Here is a 17,570-nt window from a genome sequence, read left to right as displayed (position 1 = left end):
AAGCGGTGATGGTTGACCTGTGCTTGGAGTTGAACTTGCCGATTAGTGCCATGAAATGTGAGTTAAACTTATTCAGTTTCTTTTTACATGTATGATTTTTATTCACTGAAATATCAAACACTGGCTGTACTTCTTTAATTCAAAGTCTTTTCAGTGTTGCAAGTGCAAATGTACATGTAGTATGATCAAAAACAGAATTTTATGATTAGTGTTGTTGGGATTGTGGCAAAAAAATTGATCATTCCACTGTTTTAAATACAATTATAAATGTCATTTTATTCAATGTCTCTTCTGAAGCATTATGCTGAAGTATTTATATATTGGGACATTAAGATAACAATGTCGGACTCTCTTTGGCATGAAATAAGATTTTTTTTTTTAAATTTTATTAGAATCCGTTAACAGGTAGAACATTTTGCCAGGCAATATAATATAATACTTTTGAGGAGTTACATTCAATACCAATGATTGGTAGTCAACCGTAATGTCTGCAAACAGGGAACACTAGTGTATTTAGAAAAATGTGATATATTGTATGCTCTAGAAATTTGTTGAGTGGAAATTCAATTGAGATGGCTGCTCGTGTTTTGTTTATTCAATTCATACAAAACAGTACTTCTTAATAATTTAAATGTTAAATATATTGGTATATACACCTCTTTTATAATGGAAATGTCCATAAATTAATGTTACTGAAAGTCATTCCAAAATACTGAAATGTTTTCAAGAATACTGAAATTCAAAATTTGGGGTAGGCATCTCTGCATTTGCATCCCTGTTTCAGACAAAAACATACATATTTACAACCCTGTCATTATCTGGAACTGAGTTTAGATTTCAAACATGATAAAACGTCCTGCATAGTCTCTTTATGATAAACGTCTTAATGCCACTTACCCATGAGGTTATCAAGTAGACATTCTTCTTCGGAACCTTCCAGAGGTATAGTTGGGATACCCATCCCGCAACAAAATATTTATAAGCTTCCAGGCTCTTGTAAGCTTTGAGGGCTTTGCCAGTGTAACATGATTCACGATTAACAAGAAAATTGTAAATGTCGTGGTAGGCCAGATTGGGCAAATCGCTGGCACCGCAGCTCCGAATTTCCCTGAACAAGGATTGCAGCAAGTTGTACGGATCTGCAATCCCCAACCTGGAACACTTTTCCACGTAACGCTGCCTCACGTCACCTTCAAGATGCTGAACAAACTTAGACAAGTTATCGCGCGATGTAGATGGGGTATTTTCCCAGTTTTCTTGGGGATTACTCCCTGGATCCATTACACTCGCGCAAGGTAAACAATCCTGAAGCCGTCCAATATGGCGGAGTAAACACGGACGGGTCACATGACTGCACACCCTCTATAAGCATTGTTGTAGTATAGACAGCCCTCTGCTGTCTAAACAATGCAATTACAGCTCCGGAAAACATCACATAGCCTAATAATAATGGTTCATTCTTTAAATTTCTTGATTTGAATAGTCATAAATTTATACTGCAGTTTATCATTGCATGATGTATTGTTACATGACTGTTTATATGTTGCTCAATACTTCTGTTTATATTGGGAGCACTGGAAATGCAAGGTACATACCAGAAATATCAGTGCTTCACTGGAAATATAATTAATCACTCATAAAATGATCAATTTCATATATAGTGTGTGTGTGTGTGTGTGTGTATGCATTTTATTTATTTTGGTTGTGTCTAATATGTGCATACCTGACAAACACTTGTTTCCTTGCCAATAAAAGTTCAACTCTAAGTCACCAAGTGTGATCTGTTTGTTGAGTTCCCTGTGCCTTTTGGGGGTAAAAGGAGGATTTTTTGGTGCAATAATTGTATATTCTATGAATATAGAATATACAATTATTGCACCAAAAACACAGTACATGAAAAAGGAGGTGTGATAGATAAAGCTTGTGAGATCATGTGTGTAATCTGGCATCGTCCTATAGTGCCCCTTTTTTGGCAATTTGACAATAATATTGCAATGTGTGGCTCAAAGGGGGTAAAGAAGAGGGTGTCAGACACGCATAATACTTGTCCTCAGGAACCATTACACCATTATCGTGAACCCAAACATTAATGTTTAGTCATAATACCAGTTAACAAGGTGAGAAATGCTGTGAAAAAGGTTATGACTGCAAAGTTGAATTCTGGGCAAAAATGTTTTATTTCTATTGCTGTTGGAGTTTCGAGATGTTTCACATCAATTTGAGGAGCTGCTGCACACCGTGTATCCTATGTGTGAATGTTTTGCCGAGATAAAACGTATCCCGCATTTTACAATTTCGGAGATTGCTGAAGCAAGTGAACAATATGACACCGTGGAGCATGTTTGACTTACTTTTAACCAAAACAAGTTTGCATGGGCAAACGTGGCAGATTCCGCTCTTCTGCCAGCTAAAAGCCAGCGGGAAAAGGAAAGCCTGCCTAGTGAGTGCAACTGCAAGAAAGAGCAAGGTTAGATGATGTCATTTTTCTGGACAGATGACTAAATCATCTTAGTTAGTGATTCACTATCTTAGCCTTAGAATGCATGGACTAAATTATTCTATAATTTAAAGTTCATATTTAATTGTATGTGTTTTGTTCGTTGTTCTGCATGTGTGCTTTTACTCTAAAGGCTTTTGTCTGTTTCAGTTTTTGAGACATTGGGAGTAAGAATGGATTAGTCTTAGGCAATTTCCTGATCAGAGGTATTTGAAAGGAAATTGTTTTCTTGTGATATGACCATGGTAGGGCATGTTCCTGGCTCAACAGTTCTTTTAAAAAATCATTTAGCGGATGAAAATTCCCTTTACAGGACAGCAATGTAAATGCAAATCTATGCTGTGTTCTGGAAGTAATAGATTTGTTAGTAGGAGGCACACTGTCAGATTTGCAGTGATTTAAGAAGTATCCTAATTAAAGAAATTGCATTCACTGGGAATGTTGCTATTGCTTTATACAGAATAGGTAAAGCTTTTCATTGGTGTTGATCAACGTTAAGTTATTGCAGTATGTTTTTGGTAATGAGTAAGTCCTATGTGTGTGTGTGTGGAGGTGGGGGGGTGGAACTAGAATTTGACATTCAAAAAAGTTTTAAATGATTTCATGCTCAAAGTGGTTGTCTCTTGTTTATTTCTTCCTCTTTCTCTTTTTCAGGATTAACACAATCTGGATATGTCCTTCATATTTGATTGGATTTATAGTGGTTTTAGTAATGTACTGCAGTTTCTTGGTAAGACCCACTTTTTAATGTGGATAAAACATTACTTTAGATGTCTCGAAGAGTTCTTCTTGACTTTTAACTATCTCATTCATTTTGATGTTTTGTATGTGGAAGTGGAAATTGCTAAAGGTAGCCCATATTCAATCTACCTTCATTTCATGGTTTTGCTGCAGGAGCACTTAAAACAAACAAACAAAAAAGACCCCTGTAATGTCAGCTATCCTTGACGTGTAATAATTCTAGGTTGAAATGGTTGCAGATCTGTGCTTAATTTAACTAACATTTTTCAGTATTTGATAGAAAAGTACAGCATCTTGTTAGACTTTTGCACATTATTTAACTAAAAAAGGCAATGCATTGTATATATTGTTTACAAGGAAGCCCATAGATTATCCGAGAGCTTGACTTGGGTACTTTTGGATGCAGTAGGTATGGATGCCAAAATGTACATAGAGATGTTATGTCCATAGAGATTATTTATGAAAAACTGTTCTTATTCTTTTAGGACTGTACAAAAAATCAGGTAAATTAGTATTTCTTGGTCTGGACAATGCTGGCAAGACCACACTACTGCATATGCTGAAAGATGATCGACTTGGGCAACATGTGCCAACTTTACATCCAAGTGAGTTCTTGTCATAACAAATATAATGCATTGGTTATTTATTTAATTCAACATTTAACCTCAATATTTGCAATTTGTTTTTCTCATAAGTCAATATATTAAAATGTAAATTGTTTTAATAAGTTATTGTGATGAATATTCTAACAAGGCCCATCAAGACAAAGCACCAGACAAATATAGAGCAATATTCAAACACATGCAGAGACACTTGCCGCATAATCATTTAATCAGTATTGACCCTTTTATACCAAATTTTCCAAAAATTTCCAATTAAAGGCAACAAAAAAGGCTTGCTGCTACCACCTCACCCAGGTTGTATACTGTAGCTTGCGCACAAGATACTGATGCTGGCATTTCATCATAAAATAACTTGTAACAAGCTTCAGGGCAGCTAAATATGTGATCCGTTTGCATGCCGGAATCAAAAGTTGGCTGCACTAGTACCTGTATGTTGTAGTGGTGTAAACCTCAAACTTCCACATGATTCAGTATAATTTCAGTTCATAAGGCAATGGGTTCATATTTTGACAATAGCACGGAATCTTCTATGATACACTGACATGATTTACTAATCTCCAATTTATATGCCTGTGTGACCAGCTTTGGTCATTATTTGGAGGAGGCCAGTTGTTAATGCATGAATGGTAGAGTTAGTATTAAAAAATTAGACTTGCAGCCAAATCACCTTTGGTTAAGTTTATTTGTCATTTCAGCCATATACAGTTGGTACAGTATGCAGTTAAAATGAAACAGCATTGCATGAGTGCAACACTGCAGACAATAAACGACCCAAATAACGAAGTGCAGACATGCAGAGTTGTGTGCATATTGAGGTAGTATGAAAGGGAATAAATAAATGTAAACTGTGTGTGAGAGAGAGATACATTGTAAAGCACTAGTGCATTATTGCCCACTTTGCAAAGACTGCAGTGTGAGTGGTGTGTTCAACAGTCCGTGAAAATCAGTCCAGTCCCTCAGAGTTGAGGAGTCTGATGACACGAGGGAAGAAACTACTGGTCTGGCTGTGAAGACCCGACTGCTTTGGTACCTTTTTCCAGACAGCAGGAAGGTGAAGAGATTGTGTGAGGGGTGTGTGGGGTCTGCCACAATGGTGGTGGCTTTCCAGATACAGCGTGTGGTGTAAATGTCTGTGATCGAGGGAAGAGAGACTGACATATTTACACCATCACCTTGCTAGCCTACTAAATTATTTGTACATCAGTTTGAATTATTTTTTAAACACATCAGTGTATTACTCAGACCTCACCATCACACATTACTGTACTCTCTGAAAGTACTGGAATGGCAAGACCAATTCTTTAGTTTTTCCTGCACACTGAACACCTTTCTGAGTTTGAGATCAAAGTGATGAATACGAGATGATGGATCAGAATTTCAACTTTTACTTTTCTGATATTTACATCAAGATGTGTTAAACAACTTGGAACATGGAATCTTTTGTGGCAGACTATCCAATTTTTAGGTGAGCAAAAGTATAGGAACAGTAAACAGAACTTTTCTCTCATCACTGTATTTCTTTAGATTTCCAATTTGTTCTTCCGATTATTGCTGTTGAGTCGTTTGCATCTTGTGGTATGGCCTTTTATATTTCTTCTTTGAATAGTGGATTGTTATAACCTCCACAAGCAGAGGTGAAGGTGTTGTCATTGACCTCCCCCCCTTTCTTTTTTTTCTTCACTGCCGTCATAATGTTTGTCTCAAATTGCTGCTGTTTTTCTTGGCCAACATGTGTGATGTCTGGTTTTTAGTACACGTGTGATTTTTCTTTATTAGTACATTCCAAATTGTTTGTATTGGCTATGCCCAATGCTTGTACAGTGGCTCTGATTGATCCCCCCCCCCCCCCCCCCCCCAAGCTTCAAAATGACTTGCTTTTCTCTCATTGACAGCGCTCTGGTCTTCATGTCTGCTTATCCTTTTTAACAAGGCGGAACCCAGGGCTCAAATCAAGAGTGGACATTCAGAAATAGTAATTGTTTAAACAATCAACCTAACAGGGCACACCAGGGCAACAAGAAACATCGGTCAGTCACGTTTTCCAGTGTTTTTAATCACTTGGAAAAATTCACAGGTTCTAACAAAGGTGCCATGTTCCAAGTTGTTTAAAACATGTAGATGTAAACATCAGGAAATTAAAGCTGAATTTCAGATCTGTTCTTTCATTTTTTGATCTCAAAACCAAATGTCTTCAGTGTATAGCAAAAAACAAGTATTGATCTTGCTGTTCCAATACTTTGAGGGGACTGTACAAACACATTATTGCTCTCCTTGTTGGCTTAGAAGCAATTAAAGACAAACAGTCCCCACTTTAGCAATCGCAGATATCTTGCTGTTGGCGTGTATTTGGATTGATGGGCACCCTCATCTAGTGCAGGCTCGGTCATTTACTTCCAGGATCCTCCCCTTCTGTGCAGTGCCAACCAAATAAAAACACACATCCTTCCATATCACACTTCCCTTAGGTTCCCACAGATATGCATAGCAGGGAATTATGGGTGGTCATTTTGATAGTTAATTCAAGTACATTACAATAGCTGGTAAACTGGGACAGTCAAACTTAGCAGCATTTTGTTTTCTGGCCTGGTAAGTTAGTCTAAAGTTTTTACTGAGCTTTTGCAGTGTAACTACTTTTTGATTGAAATTACAAGCTTTGATTAAAGTGACATAAGGTGGTTTGGTAAGCACCAAACTGGATGTTACCGTAAGAGTGTTGTGTTGGGAGGGGGAGCATATACTTTTGGCTATCCCCCCCCCCCCCCCCCCCCCTTTTTTAAATCCTCTGCTGGCTGAAAGGCCCCGAAGGGGGATTGTGTGTCGTGGTGAAGTCCGTCCGTCTGTCCGTCCCAGAAAGGGTTATCACCTTCTGAAATCAACTTCTCTGAATTTTTAGAAGAATTTCACGAAACTTGGCAAAAGGCTTTGTTATAGGACAGTAATACACATATTGCAATTTTGTTTGCAATATATTGTACTGGGGGATATTGTGCTTTCAGAGCACTCTTGTTTTTTCTTCCCCTCTCCCATAAATTTATGAAATTCTTGTATATTATGCATATATACATTTAGATGTACTACTGTGACCAAATAAGCACAAGGTTAGTGAAAATCCTGTACATATTTTTATAATTTACTGATTTTCAAGGTGTTCCAAGTTACCAGGCAGTGGTAAAATAATGTATTGATTATGTACATTAGTGTTTTCATGTTTCATACTGAATACACTGCAACCCCTCCAGAACAAACTCCTTGGGGGATATCCAAATTTGTTATACTGAAAAGGTCGTAATACTGAAATGGACTCACTTGTCACACCATTCACTTTTATGTAAAACAAGACCAACGTGTTTAATTTATATTTGCGCTTAATTCACTTACATGTATCTATGAACTAAAGGAAATGAGTCACTCTTTTCAGGGCCATAAAAATAATGCAGATATTGTCAACTTTCAGTTAGTAAAAGCATGTGTGGCAGCAAGGGCATTGAGCGTCAGCTGGAAAGGGTGAGGTGTCGGGCTGAACCAGCAGGTAACGTGATGAGTTGCACCCTGTGTCTAATTACTAGCTGTCTATTAGAATGTTTGTGTCCTTCAGATGGCCAGTAACGAGAGAGAGAGCGAGCTGTGTTCCCCAACATATGTAGTGTGTGTGCGCGAAACTGAAAGTAAATAATAAAACGCACCTTGAACTGTCGCGCCTGTCTCCCAGTTCCTCATTATCCCAGCATACAAGCTGTTAGTATGATTCTAGTGTCCCAACTGCTGATCCTAGAGGTTCACATACTTTTGCCACTCACAGATATGTAATATTGGATCATTTTCCTCAATAAATAAATGACTAAGTATAATATTTTTGTCACATTTGTTTAACTGGGTTCTCTTGATCTACTTTTAGGACTTATGTGAAAATCTGATGATGATGATTTTAGGTCATATTTATGCAGAAATATAGAAAAATCTAAAGGGTTCACAAACTTTTCAAGCACCACTGTGTTTTTTAAAAATATTTTTATTGATTTGATTGAGTGCTCAAACTAGGAGCAATAATACAACAAAATAAAGAGAGAAAATACTTCAATTTGTACGCATAATTTTATTGCGCATGACAAGCCTGTTTCGAGAGCGACTTGCTCTCTCATCAGGTGCGGCAAGAATATCGATTCACGGCTGCCTTTATACTCAAAAGGTGTTAGCTAAAATAAACCTACTAGCATGCCGGCATGCGCTGGCTAGTTCATTGCGCTTATTTAGCGTGCCTAGGTGTGGTTTGCATACAATGTAATATTTTTCTGCGAGGCACAAATTACAGCACTTGGTGCTATTATTGTATGCCGGGGTGCATGCTATAATGTTCCCTGTCAGTGTGTAATTTTCTCCGGATTCCTTTAGAATCCATATACGTTTGCTCAGCTCTGTCGCGTGACACTTGCCCACGTAACGGAATGACGCAGTGTGGTTGTTGTAGTGTGACTTGAATGTATCCCCCGTAAGCCCGATATAGGTTTCCTTACCGCGCTAATTCTCAATGGTGGCTTGGTAAATAACATTCCTTGTGAGGCACGCACCGTTGAGGGGGCAGGTCGTCTTATTGCAGCAGTTACACATCTTGGGCGACTCCGATGTTTCCGTCAGTATTTTCTTGTTGTGTGTGCTGATTTTGGCGGCCAGACTTGGCATACAGGAATAACTCAACTTGAGGGTGTTCTTGTTGAAAATCCTGGCCAGGGGATGCCCAAGTCTAAAGCAATCCTTGATTTTTGCGAGGAATTTTCTCCCCACATTTGTTTTGACCCGTTTGTTGTAAGGGGGGGTTAAACCATGTTATCCTCTGGCCACGATTTCGTCTGGCGCAGAGTCTTTGGACGTTGGCTGCATCAAAGCGTAGGCGGTGCCCATAGCCGCTGCTGTCAAGGGCATGTTGGTATTGCAGCGCCGCTCTGTCGAAGCATTCGGTGGATGAAGATATTTCATTGAGGCGTTTGTTTACCCCTACTGGAATGTTCTTGGTAATGGTGGGGGGTGGTTGCTTTCCTTGTGTACATACAGTGGGATGTTGTTAGGTTTAGCGTAGGGCTCATATGATTGCTTATTAAGATCTAGAGTCACAATCAGAAAATTAACCACTTTTTTTTTTGTTTGCATCTATTGTTATTTTCAGGCCACTGTTGGTAAATACTTTGCATATTTCCTTCTTTATTCACTCGATGTGCTGTGGCATATCATGAAAAGCGCCGAGGCCATCATCTCTGTACAGGCCCACGCGCCCACGGGTGCTGGGGGGCGGGGGGAAGTTGATGTAAAAGGAACGTTCCCACGAGCTCACACGTTTCTGCCCCGTCGTATGACCCCATTGTTATGTTGAAGCAGTCTTGGGAGTCTCTCTTTATCCAAGCGTTGTTATTGCTGAACAGCAAAGATAGTTTGGCATGCAAGATTGTTTCTTTGTCTTCGGCACTTATGTTGGTGTACGCAGCCGCAAAGTCAAGTGCCTTAATTAGGAGCTTTCATGAGATGGACGGATAAAAGTTCACAATGTCGAAGGCAATAAAATAACCAATTGTTCTTGTTTGGGATGGCATTAAACCAGTCTAGCGTGGCCTTTGTGTTTTTCCATTGGAGGATGCCTGTTTTGCTAATTATATCTGCGTTTATTCTATCCAGGATCTTTTTACTAATTATGCCTATTTCTGATTTGGTGGGGTTTATAAGACAGCATGTCGGATTGTTGACAGTTTTCTTTATGATCCTTAAGGGTAATAAAGGCGTCTTTATGTGCTAGAGATTCGATGCGGTCGTCTAATTCGAGACGGTTGGCGATGGATTTTGCCTCGGTGTTGATTTGCTGTTCGAGGTTTCCAGGTGCCTTCTTGTATTCCTTTTCAATAGACTTTTTTTATGAGCGCCTTGTAATCGTCCGGCGGTAGCCTGTAAAAGTTGGTGGTTTTGTCAGCGGGGACGTACACGCTTGTGTCTGAGTTGATGGTATCGATGTGTTTTGACAAGCACTTCTGGAACTTGGAGGGAGATGAGGATCTGGATGAGTTCTGCCATTCGGTCTTCAAACTCGGCTAATTATGGTACTTGAGGCGCTGTTCCCTTTGTGTCAAAGACGTAGATTTCTTTAGATCTCCCCGATGTTGATGGATTGAGGAAGTGGAACGCGCGCCAGCACATTTGCTTAATGAGGTTTTCTGTCATTTCTATAAGCCTCTTTAGGTATTCTTGCTTGGTTGGTATCGGTACGTTTTTGATGGAACAGTTGAAGTTAATCTTCTCCATTGTGACTTCGGATAAAACAGTGCTGTTTATTCACGCGCCACTCGTCGAGCACTGTTTTATCTGAAGTCACAATGGAGAAGATTTTTTTATTTATATATATATCTCAAATCAAGTTTATTTGTATAGCGCTTTTAACAATAAACATTGTCGCAAAGCAGCTTTACAGAATTTGAACGATTTAAAACATGAGCTAATTTTATCCCTAATCTATCCCCAATGAGCAAGCCTGTGGCGACGGTGGCAAGGAAAAACTCCCTCAGACGACATGAGGAAGAAACCTCGAGAAGAACCAGACTCAAAAGGGAACCCATCCTCATTTGGGCAACAACAGACAGCCTGACTATAATATTAACAGTTTTAACAGGTATAACCCTCAACCGTCCTCATGGGGCCGTCCTTCACAGGAGCGGTGCGATAAAACTCCGACCAGACACAGGGCACCAGGATGGATCAAGCAGGTCTGAGGGGCAGAAGAGGCCAGCATCTCAATCCCAGGATCAACATGTAACTCAGAGGGACAGATTGGGGGGGGGAGAGAGAAAGAAAACATGTTAGGTATGCCCTAAAAATGACAAGTATTAAATCTGTGTGGTAGGCTTGCAGAGACGAGAGTCTTTACATCAGGCATAACACACAACAATGGCATGTTAATATGGTAAAATATATCATGACCTGCTCTGGCTGGATGCTTGATTGGGTGATGGGCGCACACTCCTCAGCAATGATGAGATGCAGATGGGACCCTTAGGGCTGGCCAAGACAATTCAGTTACATTTCACCGGGTCTGGGACATGCGACAGAAAGTCTGACGGCCGATTCCCTGCAGGCTACGATAGCCAGTCGAGGTCTCCACCCTCTCCACCAAAAGATTTCCTGTTGACTCCATGTAACTCAGAGGGACAGATTTGGGGTGGGGGGGAGGGAAAGAAAACACAGGTGGTTAGGTATGCCCAATGTCACCTGAATAAGTAGGAACAGTATATACATTGCACCGAGTACAAGCAGGGACTCCGGCAACTAACTATGACAACATAACTAAAAGGAGAGAGCCAGAAGGTAACACAGGCATGAGGGAGCCCCGGGACATAAAGCAGCCAGCCACTACACCGTCAACAAACTCGAGTGAGCAAGTGAGTGGGGACTGACAGCATCCATACATCCCAGTTTACCAACACACTCTATGTCTGAGGACCCTCCAGATCTACTCCTTTACCTCATAAACACCATTAACAAAAGGCTTGACTAAACAGATATGTTTTCAGCCTAGACTTAAATGCTGAGACTGTGTCTGATTCCCGAACATTACTTGGAAGGCTGTTCCATAACAGTGGGGCTTTGTAAGAAAAGGCTCTGCCCCCTGATGTAGCCTTCACTATACGAGGTACCAGCAGATAGCCTGCACCTTTTGATCTAAGTAGGCGTGGCGGGTCATAGAGGAGCAGAAGTTCACTCAGGTACTGTGGTGCGAGACCATTTAGTGCTTTAAAGGTCAATAGTAGTATTTTATAATCAATACGAAATTTGATTGGGAGCCAATGCAGTGTGGATAAGACAGGCGTGATGTGGTCATATTTTCTAGTTCTAGTAAGGACTCTTGCTGCTGCATTTTGAACTAACTGGAGCTTGTTTATCCACTTATTGGAACATCCAGACAGTAAGGCATTACAATAATCCAACCTGGAGGTAACGAAAGCATGGACTAGTTTTTCTGCATCATGCAATGACATTAAATTTCTTATCTTTGCAATATTTCTGAGATGAAAGAAAGCTATCCGGGTGATGTTATCAATGTGAGTTTCGAATGAAAGACTGGGGTCAATAATCACTCCGAGGTCTTTTACTGCTGCACGTGAAGAAACAGAAAGGCCATCCAGAGTCACTGTGGAATCAGAAAACTTACTTCTAGCTGTATGTGGTCCTAGTACAAGTACTTCAGTCTTGTCAGAGATAAGCAGAAGGAAATTAATAAGCATCGAGTGTCTAATGTCCTTAACACATTCCTCAGTTCTATTAAGCTGGTGTCTCTCATCAGGTTTTGCAGAGACATACAACTGTGTGTCATCAGCATAACAGTGGAAACTAATACAATGTTTACGAATAATATCACCCAGAGGTTTTTTATATATATATATATATATATATATATATATATATATATATATATATATATATATATAGAGAGAGAGAGAGAGAGAGAAAAAAGCAGTGGACCCAAGACAGAACCTTGTGGAACACCAAACTTTACCTCGGTACGTCTAGAAATATCACCATTTATATCAACATACTGATAACGATCAGTTAGATAAGACCTGAGCCAGGAGAGGGCCATTCCCTTAACTCCCACAACATTTTCTAGTCTATCCAGAAGAATGGAATGATCAATGGTATCAAATGCTGCACTAAGGTCAAGCAACACAAGTAGCGAGACACAGCCCTGATCAGACGCCAACAGTAGGTCATTTACTACTTTAACCAATGCTGTCTCTGTGCTATGATGAGGTCTAAATCCTGACTGATACATTTCATGGATGTTATTCCTATGTAAATACTGTATGAGCATAACTGCTGTGCCACCCCATACGAAAAAGAACAGTAAAGAACTTGTAAGAATTTACCACTGTCTTAGTAGTAAATCCTTATAAATATAAGGATAAATCCTTTATAAGGATTTATAAATAAATGTATATGCCATGTATGATTTACTCCTGAAAGTGGCCCATTTTGCATTTTCCTCATACAAATTTTTAGGAAAATCTAGTATGTATGAAGTGAACATTGTGCATGGTTTTTACAGATAATGTGTATGATGAATTACACCGTCTTTGTATGCTTCATGTCATGTTTGTAGTTTTAAGTTATATTTTACAGTTTAAAATGTACATGCCTTTTATATGTAAATCCAACACAAACATATGTGGATTTACATATAAAAGGCATATACATTTTAAACTGTAAAATATAATTTAAAACTACAAACATGACATGAAGCATACAAAGACGGTGTAATTCATCATATATATATATATGTGTGTGTGTGTGTGTGTGTGTATATATATATATAATATACACTCATCTCATTATCTCTAGCCGCTTTATCCTTCTACAGGGTCGCAGGCAAGCTGGAGCCTATCCCAGCTGACTACGGGCGAAAGGCGGGGTACACCCTGGACAAGTCGCCAGGTCATCACAGGGCTGACACATAGACACAGACAACCATTCACATTCACACCTACGGTCAATTTAGAGTCACCAGTTAACCTAACCTGCATGTCTTTGGACTGTGGGGGAAACCGGAGCACCCGGAGGAAACCCACGCGGACACAGGGAGAACATGCAAACTCCGCACAGAAAGGCCCTCGCCGGCCACGGGGCTCGAACCCGGACCTTCTTGCTGTGAGGCGACAGCGCTAACCACTACACCACTGTGCCGCCCTGTGTGTGTGTGTGTGTGTGTGTGTGTGTATATATATATATATATATAATGTGTATGTATGTATGTGTGTGTGTGACAGCCACCAGGGTTTTTTCTGTTTATTAGCTGTTTTTTCCTTTTACTCCCTAGACTAGGCGCGGGTGGAGTGTTTATGAGCAGCAATTGCGGTCACCTGTCCAGAGGCGGAGCTTGGCCCTTTATTAGGAGCTGCCTCCCAGACATCGAGCTCCACTTTTCTTTCACATCCAGCATGCATACACTACTGACTGTTGACTTATCTCCTATCTTCCTTTATTTTGGTTGCTTACAATTGAGAGACTTTTGAGACTTAAGAAAAATAAATTCGCTTTTGGCATTGCACGTATCTCGCTTACCTCGCCTCCCTTCTTATTTATTGTATTGGCTCCCCTAGGCCTTTACAATATGGGGGCTTGTCCTTTTTCCCTTATTGGGTATTTTTTTTCTCCTCTCGCATCTCCAATTAGGCTTTGCCACGTGAGTATCATCTTTTTGAGTTTGCGCCTTGGCTTTTTGCGGTGTCTGTTTTGACCCGCTGCGCTTCTCTTTTTGTGGGGGGCGTGCGCTGTGCGTTTGTACGTGCATTTGCATTTTTGTAATTGACTTTGGTGCATATTTGACTTTTTGTAGAAGTTAAGTGTTAATTGCGCTCAGAATTGTTTATTGGAGATTATTGTGCAGCTGTCGTTTCTCTATTGATACGTTTTCCCTGGTCCAAATTGTTTTTTTGGTGTTCGTAAGTGTTTATTTAATTAGTCTCAATTGGTACCAGCTGCCGACCTTATGTAGCTTTGTCTGGTTCCTTCCCTGTTAGGTATAGGGTGTGTCCTCGTGCGCACCATTTTTTAATTTTAGTTTGCTATTTTTGGGCGTCGGCGGTGAAGGTGGGTAGAGCGGTTGTCTCGGGTGCACGTCCGGGGCTTTGGGGTATCTCGGGCCCACTGGTTTAATGTGCTTAAAATCCCCCCATCGGTAACTGTCAGAAGACCTAGGGTCTACTTAGTTTAGTTTATCTAGTATAATAGATGGGTTGTGGACCAGCAAGCTTTGGTTTGACTGTACCAATGTTTTGATCTCGCAACATTGAACTTTAGTTAATGAAGATTTGTTAATGAACACCTGTTGGACTTGTGGAGTGAAAATTTGTTTTTTTCATAATTGTAAGCCGCTGCGATAAATAGCCACACAATTGTAAAATGTCGGCTATTGATTCTTTTGTGGACGCTCCTTCGAGCGATGCATTAAATTCGTTGACCAAAGATCAGCTGCTTGTAATTGCTGAGCACTACGATGTCGCCCTAACTAGCACTGAAAAGCGCTCTAAAGAGCTTATGCAATCAGTAATTAAGGATGCGCTGATTGATGCCCAGGTGCTGCCTGACGAGGGAGCCTCTGCGACCCCTCCTCCGGCAGCCGGCACCATGTCTTATGAGCAGCAGAAGGAGCTTCTGCTTCTCAAATGAGAAAATAGTAAAAGTGAGCAACAAAAACAGCGCCTGGAACTAGAATTAGGAAGGACAAAAATAGATGTTGAGCGCCAACGTTTAGAGCTTCTTAAAGAGGGCAAGCATTATACGGGTGATTTTGATGTTGTGCATAATCTCAAACTTGTCCCTAAATTTGAGGAGGACAAGGTGGAGACGTTTTTTGCCTTATTTGAGCGAGTGGCAGATGCATATCGATGGCCTGATGCACAGCGCACCTTGCTACTGCAATGTACATTGACTGGGCGCGCACAGCAGGCCTACTCTGCCCTTGGTTATGAGGATAGTAAAATTTACAAGTGCGTTAAGGATGCAGTTCTGAAAGCATACGAATTGGTGCCGGAGGCGTATTGCCAAAAGTTTAGGGCTATGCGTAAACGCCAAAACCAGACCTACACTGACTTTGCGCATGACCTCGCAGTTCAGTTCAATCGCTGGTGTTCCGCATCGGGAGTTGAAAACCAGGAAGAATTGGCCGATTTAATACTGGTGGAACAACTAAAAAATACCCTCCCAGATGCAATGGCAATTTACCTTAGCGAACACGACGCCATCTCTCTGACTGCTGCTGCCACTTTAGCGGATGATTATTCCTTAATCCATAAAAGCAGGTTTTCTGGTCCACCATCCCGTGATATGCATTGGTCTCGTAATATTCCAACACTCCGTAACCCACGTATGCAGGTGTCTTTAAACAAGAGTGATCCTCGCTCTCGTAGCCAATCAGGTTCTGACACTATCTGCAATTATTGTTTAGGGAAAGGCCACTGGAAATCGGAATGTCCTGTGCTGCGTGGTAAAGACAGCTTTAAGTCCGCTGTTAAGCACAATGCCTTGGCTGTGCCAACATCACATGTTGCCCGTGTAAATGATTATTTTTCACCTTTTGTTTTTGATGGCCTTGTTTCACTTAGTCCTGGTGGGAAAAAAATCCCGGTTAAAATCCTTAGGGATACTGGCTCAGTCGAGTCTTTCATTTTACGATCTGCTTTACCCTTCTCTGCTTTCTCCGACACAGGTCGATTTGTTTATGTTCGCGGAATAAATTTTAATGTCTTGAATGTGCCCCTTCACCGGGTGTACTTGGATTCAGCTTTGGTAAAGGGGAAAGTTGCCCTTGCGGTACGCCCTGCGCTGCCGATACGTGGCGTTGCAGTAATTCTGGGCAATGCTTTGGTTGGGTCTCGAGTTTGGGTAAACGACGCCGTTTGTGGTGAGGATGTCAAAAATGATGAAATTGGACCGGTAGCTGTGACGACGCGTGCGTCGAGTAAAATGCTACCTGCGCCTACGCAAATTAATGTGCATTCTCTATCTGGTTTGCCTAACTCTGTTTCCCAACAACAGGTAATTGATGCCCAGCAGTCCGATGCTTCGTTGAAGGCGCTGTTTCTTAAGACACACAGTGGCAGTGATTACATGGTTCCGGGGTATGTAATTCATAATGGGGTTTTGATGTGCAAGCGTCCTCCTAGTGGCTCTGCTGATGACCACCTGTGGCAGGTAGTAGTACCGACATCCTTGCGCAATTTAGTAATGAACACTGCCCATGAAGCTGCCGGTCACATGGGTGTCCGGAAGACCTATGATCGCGTTATCTGCCACTGCTATTGACCGCGCCTTAAACGAGACATTGCGACCCATGTCAGGACCTGTCAAATTTGTCAGCGGACAGGCAAGCCCAATCAAATGCCGAAGCCTGTGCCTCTGTGCCCAATCTCTCCCATGTCTAAACCATTTGAACATCTTGTGATTGACTGTGTTGGGCCACTGCCTCGTTCAAAGAGTGGATGCAGTTATCTACTCACAGTAATGTGCCAGACTACCCGTTACCCTGTGGCGTACCCACTCCGTTCCATCACTGCCAGGCCCGTTGTAAAAGCGTTAACTGAATTTATCTCCACATTTGGCATCCCGAAAACCATACAATCTGATCGTGGTACAAACTTTACATCTAAGACCTTTGCTCAGGTGTTACATCTTCTGAACATTCAGCATAGTAAAGCATCAGCGTATCACCCCCAGAGTCAAGGAGTATTAGAAACGTTTCATCAAACGCTAAAGTCAATGTTGAGGGCATACTGTGTGGAGTTGGGTAGTAGCTGGGACGAGGGCCTTCCCTGGTTGCTGTTGGCGGCCAGGGAAGTAACCCAAGAAAGCACTGGGTTCAGTCCAAATGCGCTTGTTTTTGGCCATTCTGTACGTGGCCCAGTGGCAACTCTTGTGGGTAACTGTGATCTGCCGTGCGAGCCCCCACAGTCCTTAACGGACTATGTAAATGGGTTTCGCCGTCAGCTGTATTTAGCAGGGAAATTGGCCAGAGAAAAACTTCAGACTGCACAGGTTAAAATGAAAAAAACATATGATAAGAAAACTGTCCGTCGTGTGTTCAATGTGGGGGATGAGGTAATGATGCTTTTGCCTGTCATCCACTCTCCTTTCCAGGCAAAATTTGCTGGTCCGTATAAAGTCATTCGTGTAGCGCACAATGACAA

The 17,570-nt window shown here is 41.1% G+C and overlaps 1 protein-coding gene across 10 annotated transcripts in view; it reads left to right on the top strand.

Annotated features, from left to right (window-relative positions):
- Positions 1-17,570, top strand: part of sar1b (secretion associated, Ras related GTPase 1B) — a 291,304-nt gene that overhangs the window by 49,047 nt on the left and 224,687 nt on the right. For all 10 annotated transcript variants that reach the window (XR_009655731.1, XM_060935857.1, XM_060935860.1 and 7 more), the window contains 2 exons: positions 3,152-3,227; positions 3,724-3,843. Coding sequence is in view for 9 of the 10 variants with exons in the window: in XM_060935857.1 (XP_060791840.1) it covers positions 3,170-3,227; positions 3,724-3,843 (178 nt within the window). In the remaining variant the exon portion in view is untranslated. The remainder of the gene's footprint in view (positions 1-3,151; positions 3,228-3,723; positions 3,844-17,570) is intronic.

The sequence above is a fragment of the Neoarius graeffei genome, chromosome 12 (genome assembly GCF_027579695.1).
Source record: "Neoarius graeffei isolate fNeoGra1 chromosome 12, fNeoGra1.pri, whole genome shotgun sequence".
NCBI lineage: Eukaryota > Metazoa > Chordata > Actinopteri > Siluriformes > Ariidae > Neoarius > Neoarius graeffei.
Note: the sequence above shows the minus strand (reverse complement) of the source record. Positions and strands in the feature narration are given on the sequence as shown.